This window comes from Carcharodon carcharias, chromosome 15 (assembly GCF_017639515.1).
Source record: "Carcharodon carcharias isolate sCarCar2 chromosome 15, sCarCar2.pri, whole genome shotgun sequence".
Taxonomy (NCBI): Eukaryota; Metazoa; Chordata; class Chondrichthyes; order Lamniformes; family Lamnidae; genus Carcharodon; species Carcharodon carcharias.
Window position 1 is genome coordinate 15,912,082 of NC_054481.1, and position 27,577 is coordinate 15,939,658.

Here is a 27,577-nt window from a genome sequence, read left to right on the forward strand (position 1 = left end):
GAGCCCCTGCGATCTCCTCCCTTGCCTCCCTCAGCAGTCTGGGACACAAATCATCTGGACCTGGAGATTTGTCCACTTTTAAGCCTGCCAACACCTCCAATACCTTGTCACCCCCTATATCAATTTGCTCAAGAACCTCGCAGTGTCTCTCCCCAAGTTCCATACCTTCATCCCCATTCTCTTGGGTGAAGACGGATGTGAAGTATTCATTCAACACTCTACCGATGTCCTCTTGCTCCACCATAGATTGCCCCCTTGGTCCCTAATAGGCCCTACTCTTTCCCTGGTTATCCTCTTCCCATTGATATACTTATAGAATATCTTGGGATTTTCCCTATTTTTATCAGCCAGAGCTTTCTCATATCCCTTCTTTGCTCTCCGAATTGCCGCCTTAAGCTTCACCCTGCACTTTCTGTACTCCACTAATGCCTCTGCTGATTTGTTCCCTTTGTACCTGCTAAAAGCCCCGCTTTTCCTTCTCATCGTATCCTGAATATCTCTGGTCATCCATGGTTCTCTGGGCTTGTTACTCCTTCCTGTCACCCTAGAGGGAACATGTTGAGACTGTACCCTCCCCATTTCCTTTTTGAAAGCCCCCCACTGCTCATCTGTAGATTTCCCCACAAGTAGCTGTTCCCAGTCTACCTTGGCCAGATCCTGCCTTATTTTACTAAAATTGTGTTCAAATCTTGTTCTTCAATGGATACAGTAGATTGAGCCAGCTGTTAAATTCATTGTACTACTTACTTATGAATCACACAAGCATATTGGACAGTCGTTGATGAATTATTTGTTGGTAGGATTCAGATAATGTCATAAATTGTTTAGTAGTTAGACTTTGACTGCATTACTGCCTTTAAACATACGATAGACATCTATCTAGAATTAACCAAAATGATGGCAGTTACTGCATTCAACATTTATGCTGCAACTGTAATGCTTGTGAGAAATAACTTTGGCTTTCCAGAATGTATCTCTCTGCTAATGATAATTTAAATTTTAAGCCAACCACTATAAACAGGGCTCTGCCTGGATGAATCTTAAATTGCAGCTATTGGATTTAGCCAGTGTTAATCTACTTGTTGATGTTTGTAGGTGCCTAGATTATTTTGGGTAGTAAAATATTAAGAATTCCCCTTCGCCCATCATCTGACTTTATGAAAAGATTGAAGCTGGTAATTGTTCCCTGCTACCAGCACCACAAGTAAAATTTGTAGCTTCATTATTTCATGGAATTGAATTGCTTTTGAATGTGTTGAACACTGAAGGCAGTTGGGATGTTTTATGACATCATGAAAAGTTGTTCTGGTGCAAGAGGCTGCAAAGTAAGAATTTTCAGCTGGCTTGATAAACGATTGCTTTTAAAATATTCCTTTCATTAAAGGAAAGTTTAAGCAGCTGTTCAACTACACATGCAGGTTTCTTGCAGCTCACAGCTTTTCATTGTTACTATGGTGTAAAGAATTGTTTTCATTATAGGCAGTTTAGAATCTGAATGTTGGAATTTGGAATAAATTCATTTCACAATACAGAGATTTAAGTTTATTACTATCCTTGGTCATCAGGCTGTAACCTGGAGAGCAGCAGGCAGGAAGCTATGAAAAGTAGGTGCATGAGTGTGATGTACACTGTTTCTTCCGGAAGTTGAGATTTCGAAAGCTGATTTTATTTTTAAAAGTCTTAATTGGAATGTTAGGCAGCCGTTATGATGTGGTCAAGGGCATAGAGGTGAATATGACCCTCTGGTTATTACTTTGGGCCTGTTCATTTTCCAATGGTTGCAAGGTATGTACAGCATAACAAAGTAGTCAGTTAACTGACATTTGTGATGTAAACAATACATTCCAACTATTTAATCCATATTCAAGAATAACAGACTGAATTATGAATTATTTTTGTTTAGAGCTAATTTAAACAAAACACAGTTTGGAATGCATTAGTGCTTTTGAAGGGAAGGGAGTATTTATTGAGCTCCAATGTAAATGGACTAACCGGATTTAAAAATGCAAAAAGTTTCTTTTATTCTCAAGTACAGGGAATGATGGGCCTACAGAAACTTTTGTTGTCAGGTAATCTCTTTTGGTACGTTTTTAGAATGAGGGGATTTGATTAACAAAAGCACTAAATTGAGTGCAGCGGTGGAACCAAAATTCCCTTGCGTTATGAAGATGAATTTTCTTGTGATAAAATGTAAATTATTTTTTACCTGACCGGTTTTCTTAACTGTCTCCGCTGAAGCTCTGAATTCCTTGTGGGAGCATGTTTCCCTGCATGTCCTGTGCCGTTCGGCCATATTCATAAGCAAGCTTTAATGTTGAATGTCGAGAAACAATTTGGCTGTGAGGCATTGCTGCCCAGCTCATTTTTTGTCCTTGCTAAACGCTTGTGTGCTCAATTTGACGCAGAGGTTGCTGGATAGCAGTTGGGAGAAAACACTGCCTTTTTTTTCTCCCCTCCTCTAACTGTCAGAGATGAACTCAGTTTTAGTGCTATCACCTCTGGCCCAGGTGACATGTAACAGCACAGACCAGGGATAGAGAATATCAATGTCCTGATCTGTATAACTCAACAGCTCATTGGATCATTACTGAGCTATAAGTAAGTTTAGATCTGGGTCTTTAAGTGTAATTTGTGGTAGGATTTGACAGCCAGCTGTTCCATCTGCTACTTGGGCTTTCTATAAACAACAACAGTATTCTATTACAAAGTGGTTGCCTGCATCAATAACATGGATGTAGAAGCAGAAATCTTTGAAATTTCAATAATTGTCATTTTTTGAGTATTGAATTTTTTTTAGCTGAACAAGATATAGACTGATACCAAAGATTGAAACCATGCCCTAGTGAGTTAGCACATTTGGAGGGTTACTGTGATTCCCTATTAAATCTGTTTCATCAAGTTTTTGATTTTATTTGGTTACCAATACCTTTTTGCCTTTGCTGTTTGCCAGATGTTCGTAGGCTGCTGTGGCCTTACCTTGGATGGACCATAATGATTTGATGCCAGCACCTGGCTTTGAGATCTGTACTGGATGTTGTAGAACCTTTGTAGCCACCAGGACCTGTTTTCATTGCGTAATTTCCAGCACTGGGGAGATTGTGCACCATTCTGCAAAAGTACTCGTGAATATCTTATCTGCTGGAAAACCACCCTGTTGTCAAAAATGTTCACACTATGTTCACTTCTGTATTCGTTTCAATCCTGGAGCTCAGCATTCTAAAAGAAGCATGCTTTCATCTATAACTTCGAGTCAGTGCTCCAAGAAGCAACTTGAAGAGAATACAGATAAAGCAGGTCACATAATTTCTTCACCCCTGGGCTCTGGGACCTGTTGACAAATATCAGAACTTCAGTTGTTTGGGTGTTAGCTTACTGGTATTGAGAGTATGTTCTGATGCATCATGAACCAATGCTTTTGGCTTCAATCAAGAAATATTTGATGCTATAATACTCATTGTATCGCATCTGCTGACTGACCTGTTGAGTTTCTTGTAATTGCATGACTACAGGAGGAGATCCGAAGGGATCTCTGAGCACATCCTTTCCCATTTCACCTGATCTAGAATTCATTTGAAATTACTGTTAAGAGCCTTCATTGGTTTTTGCCAAGACATCCTCTACTATTGTTCAAATTGCTCACACTAGTGGTTGCCCTATTGAACATGGATTTTTTTCAACAACTGAGTGGAATTAATTGGAAATTTTTTTCAGAGAGCCAGCACATGAGCCTGGGCCAACTGATCACTACCTGTGCTGTAAAATTCCATCAAGTCTATCTATATAGATTAAGTAATCATTATTTTGACAACTTCAAGAAACCTAAAAGTAATCCCAAGTATAACCTACAAGATTCCTTCACTATATCTGTTGCATAAAATGTGGGCAGGAATTTTTGAGGCCAGAATGGGGTCCATTAACAATCCAAAAATTGAAAAAAATACTGCTGGCCTGTGCATCCCACCCAGCACCGAATTCCACTTGTCATCCCAGTATTGGGACAGATTTCAAATGGTTTTCTTTAATTAATGGTTGGGCATCAGACTTTCTGCCCATAAGGACTATTTCAGGATATGTAGAATTAATATTTCAGATTTAGACCCGCAGGGATTTCTGCCTTTATAATCCAAAAGGCTAAGTACATTTAGACCATGGATACCCAAGTTTTGATTTCCACTTCTGAAAAAGGAATACCAGCTCCTAGTCTGTTTTGGCAACTGTCCTTTGACTGCAGTACTTGTATGCACTGCCCATTCTTTTGATGATTCACCTCACAGGAGAATGGGTGGACATATGCAAGGAACATGAACCCAATGTTCAGAGATTCATTTTTCCTCCAAGCTAACCAAAAAGTTCAGGTTTTGCTACCCTTGCCTTGAGCAGAAGAGGTGTCATGTTGGGTACCATGCATTAGGAATTGGACTGAAGAGCGCAAATGACCTGCTTAACTTGCATTGTATTTTTTTTGAATGGTTTGCAGATTGCAAATACAAAATAGTGAGAATCATTTTAATTGCTGGTTAACATAAATATTTTGGAACCTTCTAGTTAGAAGTATTGCCTGCCTTCTGTGAGCCCTTTACAAACTCACTAACAAATAAAGCCAAAGTTTTTTGATGTTATAAGAACTGATCGTAACAGACTAATAGTGGAAAACATTGAACTACGCAAGGTTTTAGCAATCAAAGCTTAGTGTTAAATGGAAACTGTTCACCTATTTGAGGATATGATATTCCAGCTGCACTCAAATGTTGCCTAAATGTCCAGTTCCTTTGTCCAGTTCACTTTAGTCTGAAATAGGCTACTTGAACCATCTTGAGGTATTTTTGTTACAGAACACCTTGTGTTCTTGAGGTTAATGAAAGCCACTAGGCTAGAGACCGTTTTAGCCATGCGGAGGTAGGTTTTAGGCCAAAGTATTTTTTTAAAAGGCTATTTATAAAGCAATTACCTGAAACAACTCGTATGATTTCACTAAGCAGTGATATATTAGTTCAAATAAACAGTGTGACTTTGATACAGTGCACAAAGCTGGGCATTTAGATACTCAGAATCCTAACCTTTTTGGTTATGCTGTACATGCAGATTTCAGGGCAATTCCAAAATTAACCATGATCCACGATCGGTGTGTTTACCTGGTCTGTGCGTGTAACTCAGGCTAATTTGCAAAACTCATACCTTGCTGCCCTTTTATTTTTCTCTGTGGTACTGTTTAGAACTGTGTTTGTACTCTATTCAGTTGTGCTGCTTTTGTAACTGAGAACTTACAGCTCATCTTGCAGCTTAACTTACCTGCATGGAATGGTGCACAATGTAACTATGAAGTGATTTCACCTTTCCATGTCTGGAGAGGAACTCAAATGGCGAACTGTGAAAGTTATATTTTGTTCCCACTGATATCTTAACAATCTTCCATCACTGTTTAGTTGTTGAGAACCGTTTTGCATGATTGAGGCAAGTTTACCAGACATATTCAGTAAATTGGACTCTGGCAAGCCCAAGCTTGGTGTTTTCTACAATCAACAGTTTATATAATAACTTGTTCAAGGCAGTTTATCTAATGGTTTGTGATCATAAATTCTTGGAAAAAACTCAAGTATTTGAAGAAATCAGCGCCATAGCTAAATGGAGTGTAGTGGATGTTTATGGATTTCCAGTCTGCATTTGATAAGATACCATGTATACGATTGAGATTGAGGGATGATTAAAGAGATCATAAGAGGCAAATTGATGTTTTATGATGACATGGAATGTGGGTAGCAAAATTCTCCTGGGATCTGATTTCTATTTTTAAAGGTGAATTGATGGATATGTGTATGAGAATGAAATTGAAGTTTGTTGATGCTAAATCCTAAATTATGGGATGTGATGACTGCAAGATGGTAGGACCAGGCAAGTGGGTAGCAGATGAAGGTCAGGCAGAGTTGATGCTTGGTGTTGTAAATTTTGGGTGAAAGGAATATGTCAAATGGTAAGGTTCTTGAGAATAAGAGTAGAGATGTAGATATCTTAAGATATATGGGTATTTAAGATGGGCATACAGATAGAAAAGGCTGAAGAATGCAAATTGATCTTTGGGTCTTGCAGCACAGAATTCAAAAGCAAAGGAACACATTTACAGAAGAGAACAAGCTAAATGTTGTAGATGCTGGAAATCTGAAATAAAAACAAAATGCACTCAGCAAGTTGGATAGCATCTGTGGAGAGAGGAGAATAGGTGTTTGGCCTTTTGTTAGAACAGGCAGGTGTTACAGTCAACAGTTTGAGGAGCAGCAGAGAGGAAGAAATGGTTACGTATTCTGCCTTAACCATTTACGTATACTCTGGATCTGACACACATTTTCTGATATGTCAATATTGCTGTATGCCACTGTCATCTCATTTAATTATTTCCTGTCTTCCCCTTATTCAGACCACATGTTTTTATTCCACCCATCCCCCCTCATAAGCTGTTCAACTTCAACATCATCTGGTTTCAATAAAATGTTATGAACTTGAAACACTAACCCTACCTTCCTCTCTACAAATTTGCAACGGGTTAAGCCAGTTGTAATATTGGACAATTCTAGGGAGTTCATTGTAGAAAACTTATTGGAGCTGTGGAAAGGATATTGTGTATATTTTTGACTAACACGTTCTCCTTCTGAACAAAGGCTCAATTTTCCCTGCACAAAGATTGAGTAAAGGGAACAGATTTAATAGAAATCCTTAAAATAATCTAAGGTTCCACTGGTTGAATTAATAACCAGGGATTACAGACCCTGGATTATCACTAAGGAAAGTGAAGACACATACATAACCTTTTGAATAGAACACAAATGTTTGTCACAACCACTTGTGAAAGAAATTATAATATTAGGCAATTAATATTTGAAAAGCAAGAATATAGACCATATTGGCAAAGGATAGGGCAATATATCTCAGTAGACAGCTTAATTTGAAGTAGCAGCATTGGTTAAAAGTAGCTGGATATCTGTCATTTAATGCTAAAAACATTAGTGACCTTAATTCTTTGGTGGTTAACACACCTTTATTGAGTTTTGTGTAGTTAAGGCAGTCTTTAAAGCCAGTTTAGGAAATCGTGCCTTAAATTGTTTCATTTGCCTCAGGAAGTTAGCGTTGGAATTTTGTCCTTCACACATTTTTCTCTTGAAAGGGAAGTATCACTTTGATCAGGGCTTTACTGTTCAATGTAACGAACTAAGGACATCTGCCTATCTAGGCAGTTTGCATTTGGCAACAAAACAATTTGTAAGCCCATGACACAGCAATCTGACTGAATAGGTTGTGGGATATATTTTATTGTTTGGCTGCTCTAGAACCATCAGGAAAACTTGGTCTGATGTATACAACATGCAGTGGTTTCTTTTGCCACTATCTGCAAAGCATCTGGGTGAAATAACTTGAATGTTTTTACATAGTTACTGTTTTGATCTGACATTAAAGCCACCAGGCACTTTTCTGCCTAATCAAGGCTGAGTGACTGGAGCATTTCTCTGCATGTCACAAATTATTGCAACCAACCAAATTAGAAGTGTGTGGTGTGCTGCAGTGGGCCTTCTGCAGCAGCTAGTCTTAAATTGCCATGCACTTCAAGTTGATAAAAGCAAAAAACTGGATGCTGGAAATCCAAGACAAAAACAAAAATACCTGGAAAAACTCAGCAGGTCTGGCAGCATCTGCGGAGAGGAACACAGTTAATGTTTTGAGTCTGTATTACTCTTCAACAGAACTAAGTAAAGATAGTAGAGAGGTGAAATATAAACTGGTTTGGAAGGGGGGGGGTGGCGGTGGACAAGTAGAGATGCTGCCAGACCTGAGTTTTTCCAGGTATTTTTATTTTTGTTTTGGATTTCCAGCATCTGCAGTTTTTTGCTTTTATATTATAATAACTGCCGATTTGTCTAATTTATTGTTGACCTTGTGCAGATTAGCTGCAGAGCCGTGAGTCCACTTCTCAGCCATTTCTGAGCGCTCTTGTGCATGCAATAGCTTCAGTGATTTAATACAAAGCTGCAACAAGTGTTGGTGTTTACAAGAGGATGAATTTGAATTCCAAATGTTTGAAGCAAACCTGTGTGATTGTGTCTTGGTGAAATAGTGCAGTCAGAAACGACAAGCCTCAACCATCTATCTGAAATTGGAACAAGTTTCTGGGTTACACGAGTTTCAAGCTTTTGAACTTGCATAGATGTGTCTGCAAGTAGTTCTGCATTAAGGCTGCTGCAAGCACAGTACATTTTCCAGCTTTGTGATGCCCATGCTTTTACACTTAAAAGCATCGGACTAGAATCACATCGTGGATGATGCAATTTTAATTCCGTACAAGTTAATTGTACGTCACTTGTGGTTCTGCCATTTGTCAGCTGGCAAGCTTCATTTTCAGGTTATTAATTAACGTCCATAAATCAAGTATCAACACTCCCAGTGTCTTGATAGCTGCTGCCAATTGTACACTTTTAAGGAGGACTTCTCCCTCTCTCCCAAAATTTATACTTAAGACTACCCATGCCGAGGAGGAAGTGGACACATTATAAAAGTGATAAAGCCTATTGAAGATCTGCCAGTTCCATCTGGGGGAAAGAATTTTCCTGTGCTTGTTTTACTGCCTATACCTTTTAAGGGGTTGTTTGAGGGGTAGGAGGAGGTAATGCTGTTTCCTTGCTCTTGCAACATTTTAAGCAGGAAAAAATAACTTGATCATTGCACTAGTATTGGTGTTGATGATTGAGTTTGAGTTTTACAGAGCCTTTCTTAGTTTGTTATTGACACTGTAGTTCCCAGTGAGTTCTGCAAATTGACTGCTTTAGTCTGGGCTTTCAAATTATGTACAGGGATTGCAGTCACTGTGGTAGGAAGTTGCTGCTGTCCTGCATTCCTCCTACCACTTGCCACTTTGCTACCAAACAACTTTATCATTCCACTAGTAATCTGGACACTTGTGGGATGACAAATTTGTGATCTTGTCTTATTTTTCTGCTCCTGATTAAAACATAATCGTCTTTTGTAAAGAGTTTTCTTTTTTTAAATAAAAGAACCACTTAAAACTTAAAATTTCTGTTGCCTTTTTATATAAATAAATTGTAGCTCAAAATTACTTTTAGTGGTGGTGTATAATTTTTTGGGCCTGTTAGAAATATGCTCTGCAGCTGCATTCAAACAGATTTATAGGGAAGAATCAATGCATAGTGCTTTGATCTTGCGTTTAAATGTGTTATGAATTAGAAAATCTTAAATTCTACTGCGGCAACAAGAAGTTGAGTCTTTAGCAATAATGTATTTAATTTTCTTTCAGCTGGGGATGCAGATGATCCCCCACGAATCACCCCTAACCCAGTCATCAATGGTAACGTAGCAATGGCAGATGGACACAACAACACAGAGGAAGACATGGAAGATGGTAACGTTTTGTTTTTTAATCTGTTTATTAGGCAATCCCTTTTATAGTTGGGGAATTTGGAGTCTTAAATTGGGCTAATATCCATTTGTTGAAATATGTTCAACAATTTGAACTGAAATCTCTGCTAATGAAAGACTAATATTTGAAAAGTACGTTGTGGAAATTTATTGTGGCATTACATAAAAAGTGTTTTGATGTAAGATTTTAAAACTTGGCTCGTTGCATTCATGGCTTGAGTTTGTGTTGGGTGTATGAATCTTTCACATATCGAAATAGTGACAACCATGCTGGGAATGAAAACATTTTACGCCTGGTCTGGTTAAGGATGTTTGGATGCCTGGTTATATGGTTAAAGCTCCCTTCTCACTCCCCCTGTATAAAATGTTTTAATATCATCCTCAATAGAGTGCTTGTGCAACAGCCATTGCTGTGATCTCCACACATTGGTGCTGAATATTGACAGATGGGTGTGGATTTTTAATTCATTTGATTTGATTGGACTGTGCTGTAACACAGCACCAGATATTAAAAGATGATCTATCTAATTGTCTTCAATCTTTTTTCCTTAATTTTCTGATCCTTTTCTCTTCTCCCCACATGAGAAAAGGGGGGGGAAAATCTGTCAACAGATGTACTTGAAATGGGTTTCACTAAGATGTTCCAATTTGTGACCAGTAACACTGTATTTGTGACCTGGGCATCTTTGAGCGATTACAAATTTTTGATAGGTATTGGATAATATGTATAACAATGTGCTGGGGGTATGTAGCCCACGACACTGCAATTGTTTTTGGTGGCTTTTTCTAAATCATTTACATTTATGTAATGTTAAAGGTGGAATAACTGGAGACATTGCAGCAGCTGAAATTAGTTTCCAGGAGCTCCTTAATTAAAAAGGTCCGGAGACAAGATGATTAATAGTTGAAAATTATTCCTTTTATGTTTTATTTAGGAAAGATGTTAGCTCCAGTTACTCCCATTGTTGAATTTCATTGGAGCTAATATTAAAGGTTTGCAAAAAGGAATAGATTTTTGATGTAGGAATATTTTATACATGGACAAAACCTCCGCAAGGGGTGTGCCAACCTAAAATATTTTGAACCAAGATAGTAAGTATGACTTCAAAGTGGTTTGTTTCTGGTGATGAAGCTGTTTCCTGTTTAATTCTAGATCTGAAGCAGTAATCATTACAAATAACTTAGATGTTGTGACACCTATTGTGAAGCTTTTAAGATTGAAGTACAGTTTTGATCATAAATGGGACTAATGACAATGCTGTTGGTTATATTTTGCTAAATCTTTCTTAAGGACCAGATTTATTACACATATTCTCCTCCAGATCAGATATTCTACAAATGAACACTAATGGGTTATATATGCCTGCGCGGCTAAACGGAAGATTGAGAATTGCACACTGTTCTAGCAAGATGCCTCCCCATGGGGTAGGTGCTCTCTGATTAAAAATCCTGGTCACAAGGAATTTTTATTTCCTGCTTGGAGCATGTTATGAGAGATTCCTCAATTCTTCCTCATTCATTCAACTTCTACATATAAATAGGAATTTCAGTCATTAACTTTGGAAGAGGAGTTGGGAAAGGGAATGAGCACTAAGAAATTCACCATTGCCCTACCATTTGGGTCAGGCGATCTCCCCTTCACTGATTAAGACTTTGTTGTGTACTTCACCTTTTTCATTTTTTTCTTGTCGATTTTTTTTTTACATACAGATTTTATTCATTGTAAGACAATATTTATTGTGGATAACAGTAATCTTGCAAAAACATTTTTTGAAATTTCTTAATTTAATAATTGCTTGCTTGAGCTGATGCTTTCCAGTATCAGCCCCTAAGGACTATATGGTTTGGTTGTAGTGCTGAATTTAAAATTTGTGGAATACAATGGTTCCTACTCCAAATCCATGGCTCATTAGCCTGTTTTCAACTTTGCACAGTTTCAGAAATATGAAGGCTGTGCTAAATCTGTGAAAGCGTTCAATGGAATAGTAATTTACTACATTTCAAAGCTAGGTTCCTCCAGGTACAGGGAAACCCAGAGTTCCAGTTTCGCTAAATGCAAATCCAGATGAGACAGGAATTGGGTTAATGCAGAGAATACCTTAGTGAAGATGCAGTGGCCGTACTGTGTTCAGTGCTGATGATCAAGGAGAACAGGATGAGTCCCTTCGTGATTGGTGTAGCCTCCTTCAAAACGAGTCAAAATTTGTAGAATTTCTGGTTTTGTCATCTAAACAGTTGCCCAATGTTAGTTCCAATTAAGCAGTGATGCCACTGATGTCTTTGTCTAGCATCTGGGAAGTGCTATTGTTTTGGTGTTGATCAACACAGCCTGAGGAGGTAACTCTGGTATGGTACTTCCATTCCTAGGGTATAGATGTTGCTTCCCATCTCTAGTAACACTTGTGAACGTGGTGGTGAGCTGCTTTCCTGACTGCTCTTGTCCATGTGGTGAAGGTGTTTCCAAAGTGGTGATAGGCAGGAGTTGTGGAATTTTGACCCATCAGTGGAGGAATGGTGATATATACCTAAGGGTGGTGTGTGTCTTGACTGGCAATTTGAGTATAGTGGTGTTCCATATACCCACTGTCCTTGTCCCTCTACGTGGTGGAGGTCACAGATTTGGGAGGTGTTATTAAAGAATCCATGGCAAGTTACTACAGTGAATCCTGTGGATGGTGCACACATCGGTGGAGGGTGTGAATGTTTAAGAGAGTGGTTGGGCTATCAATTTCTCGAGTGTTGTTGCAGCTGAACCCATCGAAGGAAGTGAACATCCAGTCCTTGATTGGATTTCCGACATCTGCCTTGCAGGTTGTGGAGGGGCTTTGGGGAGTCAGCAGGTGAGCTAGTTGCCATAGAATACCCAGCCTCTGACCTGCCCTAGTAATCATTGCATTTATCTGCCTGCTCCTTTTGAGTTTCTGGTCAATGGCAACCCCCGCCCCCCAATGCTGATATTTGGCTATTGTGTTGTCTTTGAATCTCATACATGGTTAAACACTTTGTGACATGAATGTTATTTGTCACTTATCAACCCAGGCTTGGATATGTCCAGGTGCTGCTGCATGTGGGGCATGGATTTTTTTTATATTTGTTCATAGATTGTGGGTGTCACTGGCAAGGCCAGCATTTATGGCCAATCCTAACTGCCCTTGAGAAGGTGATGGTGAGCTGCTGCCTTGAACTCCATGTGGTGTAGGTACACCCACTGTGCTGTTAGGGAGGAAGTTCCAGGATTTTGACCCAGTAACAGTTAAGGAATGGTGATATAGTTCCAAGTCAGGATGGTGTGTGGCTTGGAGGGGAAATTGCAGGTGGTGGTGTTTCCATGCATCTGTTGTCCTTGTCCTGGGTGGTAAAGGTTACAGGTTTGGAAGGTGCTATAGAATTCTTATCTTAGAGCAGGATGAGTGAATTAGAATAATTCCACAAGATCCCCTTTCTCAAATATAAAAGCAAAATGTTGGATCAAGGAATTTTCTCTGAAAATTTCTGTAAGATTTCTGTGATACCTCCTGGCATAGAGGATTTCTTGCAACATATGGCTGACTTAGCTTCCCGTGCATCGTAAGATCACAAGAAATAGGAGTAGGCCATTCAGCCAATCGAACCTTCTCCGCCATTCAGGAACACTGACTGATCTGACTGTGGCTTCAACTCTTTCCTGCCTGAACCCCCCCAATAACTCCCAACTCCCTTGTTGATGAAAAATCTGTCTACCTCCACTTTGAATATATGCAATGACTGAGCCTCCACAGCTCTCTGTGGAAGAGAATTCCAAAGACTAACAACCCTGAGAGAAGAAATTACTCATCCCTCCATTTATGGCACTGATATACACCAATACTACTCAGTTAAAACTTAGTGGCACTTTGAGGTATCATTGGTGGTGCTGATTGATAGAATTGGTGCCTGGTTTTGAGCTGAACTACAGAACAAGTGTGCTCTATTTCCAGATGAAATTGCAGCTATAAAAAGGGAATAGTATACCCTGGCCAGATAGCTTTGTTACACTACTCCTGTTTCTTTTGCATCACACTACCATCAGGAACTAAAGATGTAAACCTGATAAACACATCAACAAGGAGTGACTTCCCTACTATGCCCGTTTCCCATCACTCCTTATTATCTTTCCTCTGCCTCCATGAATGTCACAATGTCGCTCGTTGCAGACTTAACACTTTTTGCAGATGCAGAACTGGCACAGCCAATCTACCTATGCCTTACACATTGGAAACTACTTCAGCTGATTCAAACTCCAGCTGCTTGGATCTCTTATGAATAGGTCACCTTCAATAAACCAGCAGAGGCTCAGCACACAACATAAATATGGGAAAGCAGCATTAGGTGCTATGCTCAGTGCTAAAAACCTGGGAGAAAACCAGAGATACAAACAAAAAACTGCGGATGCTGGAAATCTAAAACAAAAACAGAAATACCTGGAAAAACTCAGCAGGTCTGGCAGCATCGGCAGAGAAGAGCAAAGTTGACGTTTCAAGTCCTCATGACCCTTCAACAGAACAGTTCTGTTGAAGGGTCATGAGTTGAAACGTCAACTTTGCTCTTCTCCGCCGATGCTGCCAGACCTGCTGAGTTTTTCCAGGTATTTCTGATTTTGTCTGGGAGAAAACCATTTGTTGGGAAAACCAAGGCAAGTAGCACCTGTGACCTCCGGAACTGATGGAGGTCAATTACCACGATAACTCCCAGGTCTAGACTAGGATATAGAAAATTACCTTGTTTACTTTGGGCATTCTGTAGAATGTTTGTGCCAGGCAAAGCTTTGTTTTGGACATGAGTTTTCATCAAGATCTAAATGATCCAGTAGCAACAGGAAGAAGCTCTTTGGTTTTAGCTCTGGCCCTAGCAGTGACTTGATGGGGATCACATGTTTCAGCATATCAGGAAAAGAATCGAGCAAGCACATCCCAAAGCACAGTAATGTTTTCCTCCTCACCCCACTTTTAATGTGGCAGAATATACAGACGAGGGATGGCAACTGAGTGCTTAAATAACTTAAGTTATTGAAAGGATGCTTGGCTCAAAAAATAATGATTTTGCGTCAGTTGCTTTGTAAAAGTATTTTTTTGAGATTACGTGAGAATCAGAAGACCTCGCACAATATTTGAAGAGAATTTGTGCTTTGCCAATAAAAGGGGTAAAAAAGATATTGGGCAAAATAAGAGCTTTGACAGCACCCTGCAACATGCACTTTGTTTATACAAAGAATTGGCTGGTAAGTAAATCTTAGAAATCTTTGCAAGTTGCTGTAAATTTTTTTCTTGTGTACTTTGCCACTGGCTCTCACTCTTGGATGAAGTAGTGTCGACATGCATATTCATCATTGGCCCTCTAAGTGGTGCCCATATGAAAATGTCTGTGAAAGATCTGATTTAAAGGATAAAGAGCATTCTTGTGTACGTTGCCACTGGCTCTCACTTTTGGATGAAGTAGTGTCGACATGCATATTCATAATTGGCCCTCTAAGTGGTGCCCCTATGAAAATGTCTGTGAAAGATCTGGTTTAAAGGATAAAGAGCATTGTAGTAATAACTCCCACTTCTCTAAAGGAGGATCTTCCACACAGACATAAACTACCCACCGTCCTCTTCTGTTCTCTTAACTATTTTGTTTTAGCTCGGCTGTTCTTAGAACTACCTGCAAGTGGTGCATGCAATCTTCAATATTCCAGTTAGCTGGATTGGTGCTTTTTAACGCTTGTGTCTGTGGAAGACTCTGTGGAGAAATGGTGAGTTATGACAGTGAGTAATATTCCCTTTTGTGTATGATTAGGTTGTAACTAATAATGAATAGAATGATTTTATGGCTGAATTTCTAAAAATTAAATGCAGACATAGAATTGTTTTAATTTACTGCTGAATATGGTAGTAGATATTAAATAGTGAGAAGAGGATTTGACCTGGTTTTGAAAAGCAGTGGTGGTTCATATTGTCTAAGTTTGCCTTGGAGGTAAGGAAATCCTAGTCACTTAGTATTTTTTGAATTTTTTTTGGACCTTGCCTTTTAACTGGATCCTGCATTCATAACCAGGTGTATGTTATCTTGTGGTCTCCCATCTTATGAAATGGATTTTACTTAACTAGAAGCTGAGGCCGAAAAGCGCAATTCAATGTACTACCTATATTAATAGTTCTGTTTAACTATCTAAGTAAACATAGATTACTGCTGTTGCAAATCTGGTGTGAATACCCATTATAAACAACTTTTTGGTTAATTTGTTGCTTGATGTTATATGGTGTTTGTGTATTGCAGTTTATATTTCCACTCGCGTGGATGGCTGCATTGCTTACTGTTTGTCCTTTGAACAGTGAAAATCTTGTTGCAACTTCTTAAATACCATTCCAACCAACAGCTATTACTTTCAGTTCTATAGTCCTTCATATATTGATGTTCTTGGCCCATCTCATCTGATGTATTTCGTTGCTAAAACTGCCACACAGTTCACCTGCCTCTTTTGTAGAAGCTCCTTATTTTCCCCTCTCTTAAACTCTCAAACTCTTCATGTCCTCAAATATGTGAACCTTAAAAGCACACCTTTTATTCCTGGGCAGAGTGCAAGAAAAAAGCTGCAGAGAGATATAGACAGACTGGGTGAGTAGCCAATAGCATGTCAGTTGGAATACAAATGGCAAATTGTGATGTTACTCTCTTTGAGAAAAATAGAGAATTGTTTTTTGCATAGCGAGGGACTGGGAAGGTTTGTATTGAGAGGGACGTAGATATTCTTGCACATGAAATATAAAATGTTAATAAACAAGTACAGTAAACAATTAGGGAGGCAAATGGTATGTTAGCATGTGTCACAAAGGAATTGAAATATAAACATAACAAAGTCTTAGCACAATTATGCAGGGCATTGGTGAGGCCACACCTGAAGATACGGTGTTGTTTTTCATGCTAAGAAAGAACATACTTGTCTTATAGCCGCTTAGTAGTACAGAAGTTCAGTATTGCTGAGTAAGGAGACAGGCTAATGAAGTTTTTCGTCTTGCACTCATCAGAACAGACGCAAGAATATCACATTTCAAAGGGAACAACAATTTATGCTGTGTGAGAAAAGGGGTGTTGATTGGTTGGTGAGTTGGTCAACCAGTTGGTTGATGCATTGCCATGGCTGTTGTCCCCATTGCTTTTGTTTATTCAAAGTGCAATGGTGGAATAGGCTTGATTGGCCAACTCTTTTTCAGGGCAATACCTTTTGCCTTCAAACCTTGCTCAACTTTTCCTGCTTTGTTGATTTTTGTCAGAACATTGATCCTCAATTTCAACTGTAGCTTTAAATTGACTTTTCTACATTCTTATCTTACATTGAATCTTTATCATGCTGAGAATGAAACAACATGTATTTGCATAGTGCCTTTAATGTAAAAACAAGTCCTAAGTTTCTTCACCAAGATAGTAAAACACTATTACATCGAACCAAAAGCTTGGCCAAAGAGGCAGGTCTTGAGTATCTTAAAGGAGGAAAGTGAGATAAAGAGAAATAGAGAGAAAATTTCTAACCTTTAGGCCAACTGAAGGCATGGCCACCAATTGTGGAACAGTTAAAATTGGGAATGCTCAAGAGTCCAGAATTAGATGAGCACAGGCATCTTGGAGGGTTGTGGGGCTGAATGAGGTTAGAGATGGGAGGGACAGCCCCTGAGGTATTTGAAAATGATTGGAATTTTCACATCAAAATAGTTAATGGGGAGCCAATGTAGGTCACCAAGCATGGATGTCATAGCACTGCCTGTAGGGTCTCCAAACCAAAATTCCTTACCACCTCTTTCTTTCCTTACTCCTAATCTGCAGACTTTTTTAGAATCTAAGCTTCACATACCTTGACCACTATGACTTTATTTATTTTATCCTTTAGTAGTTGTACCCAGTGAATCTAGGGCCCTTTAACTATGTTTCTCAATTTTTTAAAAAAATACTGTATGTGTCTGAAGAATATTCATAAGTTTTCATTTCTGTAACTTCCTTGAAATATTGTCTGTGGAAAAAAATAGACCTGGGATAGTGTCTTTTTTTTTTAAAGAAAATTACTTCCCTGAGTGGCTTTCAGTTTCCTCTTTCCCATCTGCTGTTTGCAAGGCCTTGTCCTGAACCATGCTGCACCCATCCCCTTGGTAAAACCTATATCAAAGGTATCAATGTGATGCTTTAACTGAGTTATATCTTGCATTATATTCCAACGGTGTCCTTTTGTCCAGGTACCAGTTCTGGTCCTATTGAAGTGAGGATATGAATCGTTTGCCGCCATACTACGCATGAAACGTTGTTTGCTTCCTCAGTATTTCACTGCAAAGTTCTTATGCTGCAATGTTTACTATTTGTTTGTGAAGATTGAGCATGAGGAAAATGTTAATTTTTTTTTTTTAGAGTGGTTATGGACTGAAATTTTTTAGAGATTCAACCTCTGCATACAGAACTGCTGATGGGCCTAATCCAAATGTCTGACCGTAATGTTTTGCGGTTACATTTGCACACTCTGGCTGTTAATTTAGAGCAGCCTCCTGCAAGCAAAGAGCAACGCCTTGTATGCAGCATCATGGGGAAAGACCACTTAATGTGTCAGGGCGAAATCTTTTCAAGAGGACCAGTATCTCAAATGTTCCATTTTCCCAAGTCCCAAATTCTTTGTGCAAGGAATTTGAACTTCTTTAAAGAACGAGGCAGGCAGCACCTATGGTAAGTAATGGCAGAGAGCTAATAATGTCACTACAATGTACTCGCTTTGCTTCAAGCACCCTCTTGTGGATGGCATTTTCTTTGAGTATTAATGATAAAGTTGGCAAGTAGTGACTTTTTTTATTCCTAATTGATCACTGTTGATGTATACTACCAATGAACTGCCTCTACATTTTTGCAAACTTGGTTCTTCTCCAAGTGAATTCCATTGCACCACATGGTTCTCAGTAGAGACTGTTGCTTGAAATTTTGGAGAAGCTGCCTCACCTTGCCTAGCAAAAAAAAAAAGTGTAGGCATAGAATGGCCTAAGAAAAGCTGAAATCAACAGCATTTTTGGAATGCATAGACATTACAATGTTTAATTGTAATTGAAAAATTGAATGCTGATAAATATGCTTTCACAACATGCAAGAATTATGATGTCTTGCTGGTGAAAATAGTTTTACATCAGTCAGATGGTCACAGTATTAACTTTGAATTCTGCTAACTCTTCAGAAGCCACATCAGATTTAAGTGCCATTCAACAAGACAAATTGTTGACCTTAAAATTGGTTTTGCTTTTATTCTTGTAAAATTCTTTTTCACTTTTCACAGACACCAGCTGGCGGTCAGAGGCCACATTTCGTTTCACTGTGGAACGGTTTAGTAGGCTCAGTGAGTCTGTGCTGAGTCCTCCTTGTTTTGTGCGAAATTTGCCATGGAAAATTATGGTAATGCCTCGCTTCCATCCTGATCGGCCTCATCAAAAGAGCGTTGGATTTTTCCTACAATGCAATGCTGAGTCTGATTCCACGTAAGAAAAAGCTAACATTGTCTTGAAGGTTGAAATGTTCGCAATGTCAGCAATTTATGAATAATAACCCCACATTATCTTGTACAGTTTGACCAGAAAATATTGACTTAATTTACAAAAGCCTCTAAGGTCCTAAAATATGTCTGAGTGTACTGTCATTTCAACTGAATGATATTAATGTGTAAAAGGTGAAGCAAGGAAAAATGAAATGCATTACTTGACCTCAGCCACCTCGAAGGACAAAGGCAGCAGATGCTTGGGAAAGCCACCACCTGCAAAGTTCCCTTCCAAGCCCCATTCCATCCTAATTTGGAACTCCCTTCCTCACAGCATTGTGGGCATATCTACACTTCATGGCCCACAGTGGTTAAAGCATGCAGCTCATTGCCGCCACCTCATGGGCAATTAGATGTGGGCAGTAAATGCTGGCCTATCCGGTGATGCCACGCCAATAAAAGTACTTCGAATGGTACCAAGTAGTAGATCAAGTAACTAAGGCTTAAATGTTATTGTCCTTGCAAAACCATGCAAACCATTATAATTTCTTAAACAAAAACAGAATTACCTGGAAAAACTCAGCAGGTCTGGCAGCATCAGCGGAGAAGAAAAGAGTTGACGTTTCGAGTCCTCATGACCCTTCAACAGAACTGGGTGAATCCAAGGAGACGGGTGAAATATAAGCTGGTTTAAGGTTGTTGGGGGGGGGGGGGTGGGGTTAGTTGTAAAGACAAGCAAGCAGTGATAGGAGCAGATAATCAAAAGATGCCACAGACAAAAGAACACAGGTGTTGAAGTTGGTGATATTATCTAAACGAATGTGCTGATTAAGAATGGATGATAGGGCACTCAAGGTATAGCTCTAACGGGGGTGGGGGGGGCATAAAAGATTTAAAAATAATGGAAATAGGTAGGAAAAGAAAAATCTATAAAAATTATTGGAAAAAACAAAAAGAAGGGGGATGAAACAAAAAGGGGTGGGGATGGAGGAGGGAGTTCAAGATCTAAAGTTGTTGAATTCAGTGTTCAGTCCGGAAGGCTGTAAAGTGGGACTAGGCACTTTACAGTCTTCCGGACTGAATATTGAATTCAACAACTTTAGATCTTGAACTCCCTCCTCCATCCCCACCCCCTTTCTGTTTCTTCCCCCTTCCTTTTGTTTTTTCCAATAATTTTTATAGATTTTTCTTTTCCCACTTATTTCCATTATTTTTAAATCTTTTATGCCCCCCCCACCCCCCACTAGAGCTATACCTTGAGTGCCCTACCATCCATTCTTAATCAGCTCATTCGTTTAGATAATATCACCAACTTCAACACCTCTGTGTTCTTTTGTCTGTGACATCTTTTGATTATCTGCTCTTATCACTGCTTGCTTGTCCCTACAACCCCCACCCCCCTCCACCTTAAACCAGCTTATATTTCACCCCTCTCCTTGGATTCACCCAGTTCTGTTGAAGAGTCATGAGGACTCGAAACGTCAACTCTTTTCTTCTCCGCCGATGCTGCCAGACCTGCTGAGTTTTTCCAAGTAATTCTGTTTTTGTTTTGGATTTCCAGCATCCGCAGTTTTTTTATTATAATTTCTTAATTTGTTTAGGAGGAATGTAGTTGGCAATTTTTTGTCTTAGTCAAGTGATTTGAAATGGAATTAGCATTTGTTCTGTGTTGAATTAATGCCAAAGATCAGTAACAGCTACTCTAAACTTTGTATGTGGAGGAACATCTGAAATTAAAGAATCCCAGTCCATAGATGGAGGGCTAAAGTTAGTTTTGAAACATGGGACCTGAATGTTGCTTGTATCTTGGGCTGGGGTGATGCTGATAAATCCTTAGTTACCCTGAGAATGTACTGGTTGTCAGTCATCTTTAGCTACTTGTTAAACTGGGTGCCTTGCTGGGTTACTACAGAGGACATTGAATCAGCCATGTGGTGTAGGACTGGGCTCAAGCATATAAGACTGGTTAGGGGTAACGGGTTCCTTTACCTGAAGGACTTTGATGTTTTTATGACCATTTGACCGCTTGTTTTTTTAATAGTATGAGCCCCACATTACCAAATGCTTTGAATTCAGTTTGAGAACTTGGCGTGATTTTCGAACTGCTGGTTCAATACCGTAACCAATTTACATTGTATCCTGAGTGCAAAATCTTGATTCACCTTTTGCTAATCTGTTGGATAATGTAACATATGCATTTATGATTTATCAGTGAATTGTATGGTTTTTGTGCGGTGGTGCATTTACTCCTAGCTAGAGAACATGAGGAATTTACGTAATTAGGTAATTCATGTTCCCTTTTATAGGTCATGGTCCTGTCATGCCCAAGCTGTTTTGAAGATAATCAACTACAAAGATGAAGAAAAGTCATTTAGTAGAAGAATCAGTCATCTTTTCTTTCATAAGGAGAATGACTGGGGTTTCTCTAATTTTATGACTTGGAGTGTAAGTGCTGTGAATTTACTTTTTCCTGCAACCAAACTTTTTTGTTTTGTCGTCCAAGTCTAGCTGCAAATATGAAATGTGCTTGTCTCCTTTTCTCTAAATCAAAATTGATGCAAGAAAGTGGGATGGATGGAGGGGAAAATACAGGCAAGCTTATTCCAGTACAAAAATTTTTCAGTATCACAGGGCATACCTCCATCAACCCATAATATTGAATTATCCTCTTCTGAATACTGTCATGAGACCTTAAATTTACTGCATCTCCGCAGCTCATTTGGCAAGCTTCCTGTGTAATTTAGGGTAGTCCATGTGCTCAAGAGTCTGTCATGGTCTTGTTGGAGTTAAGGGCTTTGTTCCTATCTAACTGAGTGGACTGGAATCTTCCAGTTTTTGGCCAAGAGGGATGTATGTTGGCTTTGGTTTTTGTGTTGGCTGAATAGTCAAAACATGAACATCAATTTGTTAATGCACTAGACCCTTGTAATAAAATTTTAAAGCTATTCCAACATTGACTTAAATTGAAAGAAGTCATTGCCAATTTTCCATTGCTTTGTCTAATTTGTTTTAGATCTCCTTTCTTCCCACCCCACCCTCACCTCCAAACACTGAAATGTAGACCATCTTCCTTAACCTGTGAAAGACTTAATGTTCAGCATCTGAATGTACGTATATGTAGACAATATACTATTTTCCCCTTGAAGATTAATCTTGTCTGATCCTATTCAGTGCCTCCATATTGATTTCATAACCCTCAGGCTATTTGCTGTTCTTGTATAGCAAGTTGCTATTCTCCTTCCTGAATGTGTCTTAAACCATTTGAGTTATTGTTTTCCCTTCATTTCCTCTTAATCCACAACTTTTATCCTGTAATTCTAATTTGCTTTTGAGCAATTCTTATTGTGATGGTACAAGTAAGATGTATTCTTGTGCTTAACCTCATTTATTCATCTCCACTTCCCTTTTATGTACTCCGAATGCCTGTTTTATCACTTTATTGTCCTAATAGTAATCCCCTTTTTCCCGGTTAGCTTTGTATTAATGTTCTTTTTGTACTTTGTAACCTATTTCTCTATTTTAGAAATTGACTGTTCAGAGATTATTTTTCTGAAGTATATTTTGATGCATATCTTTTACCCCAAAAGTGTGCTTTAAAAATTGAGCCTACTTCTCAGCCGTATATCCCCTTCAATTTTAGCTTGTTGCTCCAAAGGTCTTGAAGTGTTAAATTCATTACTTGTAATTTGTAACTGAAATAATGAAGTACACATGAAACTATACACCCTCTTTCTGTCACTTCCATTTGGCCCAGAAAAATCTGAACCTGTGTATATTGAGTTTGCTTCTTTGTAGGAAGTGATGCCAATTTCCATCTGTATGTTTCACTCCTTGCACAGAGTAGTATTGCTGTAATCATTCTTGTATATTGGTTGAATTTTTAGGTACAAGACTTATCATAGGCCAGTTGTGAATCATTGTATTCTAAAGAATGTGTTCATGGAATTTCACCAAAGCCATCCATTGATTTTTTTTTTAAATAAGAAGTTGTATTGTGGAACAGAGGATGCAGGAAGTTCAGTCCTGTATTGTTTGTGAAATACTAACTTGTTATTTTGCATTTAATTTGTCTATACTGTTTATTAAATTCAGTTTGGATTAAAATTGTGTGAGCAAATGATGCATTATAACAATAGTGATGGAATGAATTACCATATATTAGGGCATATAAACCTATCCAGCATATAAAATTCCATCTTTTCAGTCCCAGAAATCCTGTTTTTGCATATTCCCAGTGTATAAGTCGACCCTCCTTTTCAGCCATGACATACTATACTCTGATTAGAAGTTAGCCTCAATTTTTGACCCCACAAATGGATGTCTTACTTGCCAGTACCCTATAACTGGGTGCAAGGGATCAAGTAGGCAATAACAAGTTGTGTTACGAAGATGCGTGAGAGTTTAAGACATGCCTCCACAGAGCAGACTCCTTGTGGCAAATGACAAAGATGGCAACCACCCACAGCAGTTGTTCTCTTTAATGCTCGGCATATAAGTTGACCCCTGCTTTTGGAAGGATTTTTTGAGGCTTCAAAGTTGACTTGTACTTCGACATCTATGGCACGTTAATTGAATAGCTATTTAAAACTTGTTTAACATCTTTTTAGGAAGCAACAGATGCTGAAAAGGGTTTCATAGATGATGACAAGGTTACATTTGAAGTCTTTGTTCAGGCTGATGCACCACATGGAGTGGCGTGAGTATTGTATTTAAATTCTAAATTAATGGGGTGTTTTGGAAGTTGCCTCAATTGAGAAGTTTTACACCGATAATTGGTGATTGTGAATTGAGCAAAAAACAATATTACCCTATAACTTTGTTATTTCTTGCTGTGTAATGGGCTTTTTGGAGGATGGGGGGAGAGGTAGGAAACCTGCTTACCAATTGCTTTCTAGCCTTTTTGGATGTATGGGATATGGGAGAAAATTGGAGAGTAGTGAATTTCTGCATATATATTATGTGTGTATATATATATATATATATATATATATATCTTGGAAAGCTGAATTAAAAGTACTGTTGAAAATTTAATTCTAGGTGGGATTCCAAGAAGCACACAGGTTATGTAGGTTTGAAGAACCAGGGAGCAACCTGTTACATGAACAGCTTATTGCAGACATTGTTCTTCACAAATCAGCTGCGAAAGGTAACGTGGACATTATCATCACTGTTCTCAACCTGAAAATAAATGGCTGCAAGGAAATAATATTGTTGCATGCTGCAGTTCTGGTTTTGTCGTGTGCTATAGACATAATTGGAATAAAATGCTGCTGAGAGCTCGCAGCGTAAGCACATCCTTTAATTTATAAAAAAAGAAATATTTACTGTTGCATTGGTTGTGTTTTTATATTGAAATTGAACTTGCAAGTATTAGAGCTGCAGTCAGTTATGTTTTATATGATGGGAGCAGGGGTGCTGTGATTGGCTTCCAATCCTCCTGTGCCAAGGAGTGCAAAATCAGTCAAACCTTCTCCTCATTATGATCTATCCTATAACGTGTGGATACCAATGTCGGATAAAAACTGAATCTGGCTTCGGTTTAATGCCTGATGTTTGACCTAACCTGTTCTTGTGTAAAAATAGGATGTACCCATGGGATTCTACCATGCATGCTCTTTGGTGCTGCAATTTCCTCATCACCCATCAATGCCTTTTAAGACAGTAGGAGATTAAGATATTGTGGGTTTTTTTTGTGTTTGTTCAGTCCTTTAACCCATGTCTCTTGAGCATCTTTTTACATGCACATAGTAAACTCAATGCCTCTTATTCATGTATTCTGTAATCATCCTTGGTTTATTCTAAGCAGTAACAATGCGACGGAAGAGTTTTATTTGGTGGCACTCCTATAATATACGCTGATAGAGTGGCCACTGATGCCTTAACCATTTCCTTGTATGGCAAGGATTTTCAAAGTGCTCATTTAAGGCTGAATGCCATTTCAGTATATAGAACTGAGTTGCGTTGAATTCCTATCCAGTTGGGGCCTGGGGGTTACTGCCAGTAGCTTCTACATTTAAGTTATTAGGGTAAGCAAGCATATCGTCTTGACTTGCACCTTTTATTTTTAAAAGGTGTCATTTTGAAAGAGCATTGTTGGAGATAAGGTGCAACATTGGGTAAAACATACAAGTTGAGCACATCTTTTCTGTAGTGATAGTTTTAAATCACTTGAGTAATAAGCCTTTTGACTTTGCTAATAAAGTTGTGAAGATTATTTTTCCTCTAAACGTTTGCAAATGCGACTATATGACTTGATGGTTAAATGTACCATAATGTTTTGTTAAGCAGCTGCACCCAGAATTTCCTAGTTTTGATTCCAGACTCATCTTAATCTTGGCAATGATATTAGAAGGTTGGTTAGCCTGCCAGATTGATGTACTGATAGTTTACCTGCATAAAGTGCTGCAGGACTGGTGGGGTGGGGTGGAGTTCTAGAGAGCAGTTGCTGTGGAATTATACCTAGCATGAGTTAACAATCACATTTGGAACAGGATCAAAATACGGATTGGTTGGAATGGGGAAAGTCTTGCCTTTGGACTGAAAAATAGAATACATCCAAAGGAGCTTGCAGCTGATTTCAGTGTAAATGCAGGAAATGCTTTGTACATTAATTAAAATGTACTGGACTTAGAAATATTTTTTCCACCAAAACTGGTGAACTTGCCACGGCTGAAATTTTCAATTTTGTTTTGTCATAACTTCAATTTTACTGATCGATCTGATTTTCTTTAATGCATAGGCTGTCTACATGATGCCAACAGAAGGGGATGATTCCTCAAAGAGTGTCCCTTTAGCATTGCAAAGGGTGTTCTATGAATTGCAGCACAGTGACAAACCAGTTGGAACTAAGAAACTGACAAAGTCTTTTGGGTAAGTTGGAATGGATGCCAGTATATAGATATTAAAATAAATTTATCTTTGTCTTCCTTTCAGAATTAAGGCTGCATTTTTGGACTATGTACTCAGCATTGTCAATTTACATTTCAGCTAAGTTTTAATACCCTGTCACTGCTGAGTGGCTCAAATGGGACACTAACATTTTTATGGTGTCTTGAAGGGTAGTGCAGTATCCCCCAAACAATCTTTACCTGAGTTAACCCAATCAGATAACTTAATGTGGCCTTGAGTGCCAGTTTGTATCTGCTTGCTCATGTCAAAAAGCATTGTGCAAACTTGAGTGAGTAATCTGTTCCCTGTCTATAGACTGTACTTCAATCAGTGAGTGAGGAAGATGTGGATAATTGCAAGTGGGCAGGGAGTCAATGTTCCTTTTAAAATTTAGTGGCTGTGTGCAGCCTGGTTTTGAAGTGCACAGCCCCTTTAAGTTTTTTGCGCAGCTACGCATATGTTGTTTTTCTGAGAATAAGGCCTGCATGATACCATTCAGGCTGGAGCGCACCCCACAGCTTTGTGGGAACATTGGAGGGGATCCATGTTTGTATTGTTTATTTTGTTATTGACTCTTCACAATTAGCATAAGTGTATGCAGAATCTGTACCCTCTGTTTATCTGGTTAGTTACGCCATAACTTGCAAAACATTAGATGATTACATTTCATAATTATTGGTCAGTGTTACCCTGAAAATAAAAGCTTGATTATTTTTCTTGTTTAGGTGGGAAACACTAGATAGTTTTATGCAGCATGATGTTCAGGAACTGTGCAGGGTGGTAAGTATTTTTCCTGTATTAATTGATTTGCATTTGGCTAATCTTACAGCACTGCCAAGCTTGATTATGGTGCCAAATTCAAAAATCTCTCTCTTGGATAGTGTTTTAAAAAAAAAACTAAGCTATTCCTGATTTCAAGCACGACTTAAACTAATTGTGCATAAAACTTGAGTTCTTGTGTGTGAAAACTCCATGCTGGGTCTGGGGACAAGGAAGGGGATGAAAGAGTGCTCTGCACCATCAGAAATGTACAAACCAGGCCATCTTAGCCTCTAGACCCAATTTCCTTAATATAGGATACCATAATAATTACCCCTTATATGCAGGGACCATTCTCTGCAGACAAAAGGAATATTTTCAAGCCTTGCACTTCTTAAAAAAATTACCCGGGCGCTTGTAGTTCCCTTTTTTGCTTTCTCCATCCCCTTGCCTCAGCCTCAGTTGACTTGCCAACCAATTAGCACACTTTTCTCTTCCAGTTTAAATTGTTGATTGTTTGAAATTTGGCATTCTTGCATTTGTCCTAAACGAAAGGCTTCAGCAGCATATCTCCCTGCTCAGCAAAATTACCCCTCAGACTAATTTTACTTGGCATATTTAGAAACTGCACTTTAGATAATACATCTCTTGTAGGATTCGATCGAGGTTAACATTTGGGATGCCCAATCTAAAATTTTGAACTGTCTTCATAGTTAATGTTGCATTGACTTGTATCAAGTCTTATAATTTGTGAACAGCCAATCCTTCTTGTGATGCCCAAGTCAAATAGTCGTTTGGTGGTACAGAAGTTGAGTATTGCTGAGAAAAAGAGATGTGCCATCAAAGCTTTTCTTCTTGCACTCATCAGGATATATCACAAAATAAACCAATAGTAAAGGGACCAACAATTTACACTGCATGAGAAGAGTATGTTGGTTAGTTGGCAACTGGACTCTGGTAGAGGCATTGCCATGGAGAATGCAGCAGAGAACCGTTAAGTGCCCAGCTTTTGTTGCAAATTCACACCAG

General features: G+C 38.7%; 1 protein-coding gene across 4 annotated transcripts in view; it reads left to right on the plus strand.

Annotated features, from left to right (window-relative positions):
• usp7 (ubiquitin specific peptidase 7 (herpes virus-associated)) overlaps positions 1-27,577 on the plus strand; it is an 89,244-nt gene that overhangs the window by 13,670 nt on the left and 47,997 nt on the right. For all 4 annotated transcript variants that reach the window (XM_041205914.1, XM_041205916.1, XM_041205915.1 and 1 more), the window contains exons 2-8: positions 9,293-9,397; positions 18,707-18,905; positions 21,208-21,346; positions 23,509-23,597; positions 23,939-24,047; positions 25,641-25,771; positions 26,515-26,569. In XM_041205914.1, the coding sequence (XP_041061848.1) occupies positions 9,293-9,397; positions 18,707-18,905; positions 21,208-21,346; positions 23,509-23,597; positions 23,939-24,047; positions 25,641-25,771; positions 26,515-26,569 (827 nt within the window). The remainder of the gene's footprint in view (positions 1-9,292; positions 9,398-18,706; positions 18,906-21,207; positions 21,347-23,508; positions 23,598-23,938; positions 24,048-25,640; positions 25,772-26,514; positions 26,570-27,577) is intronic.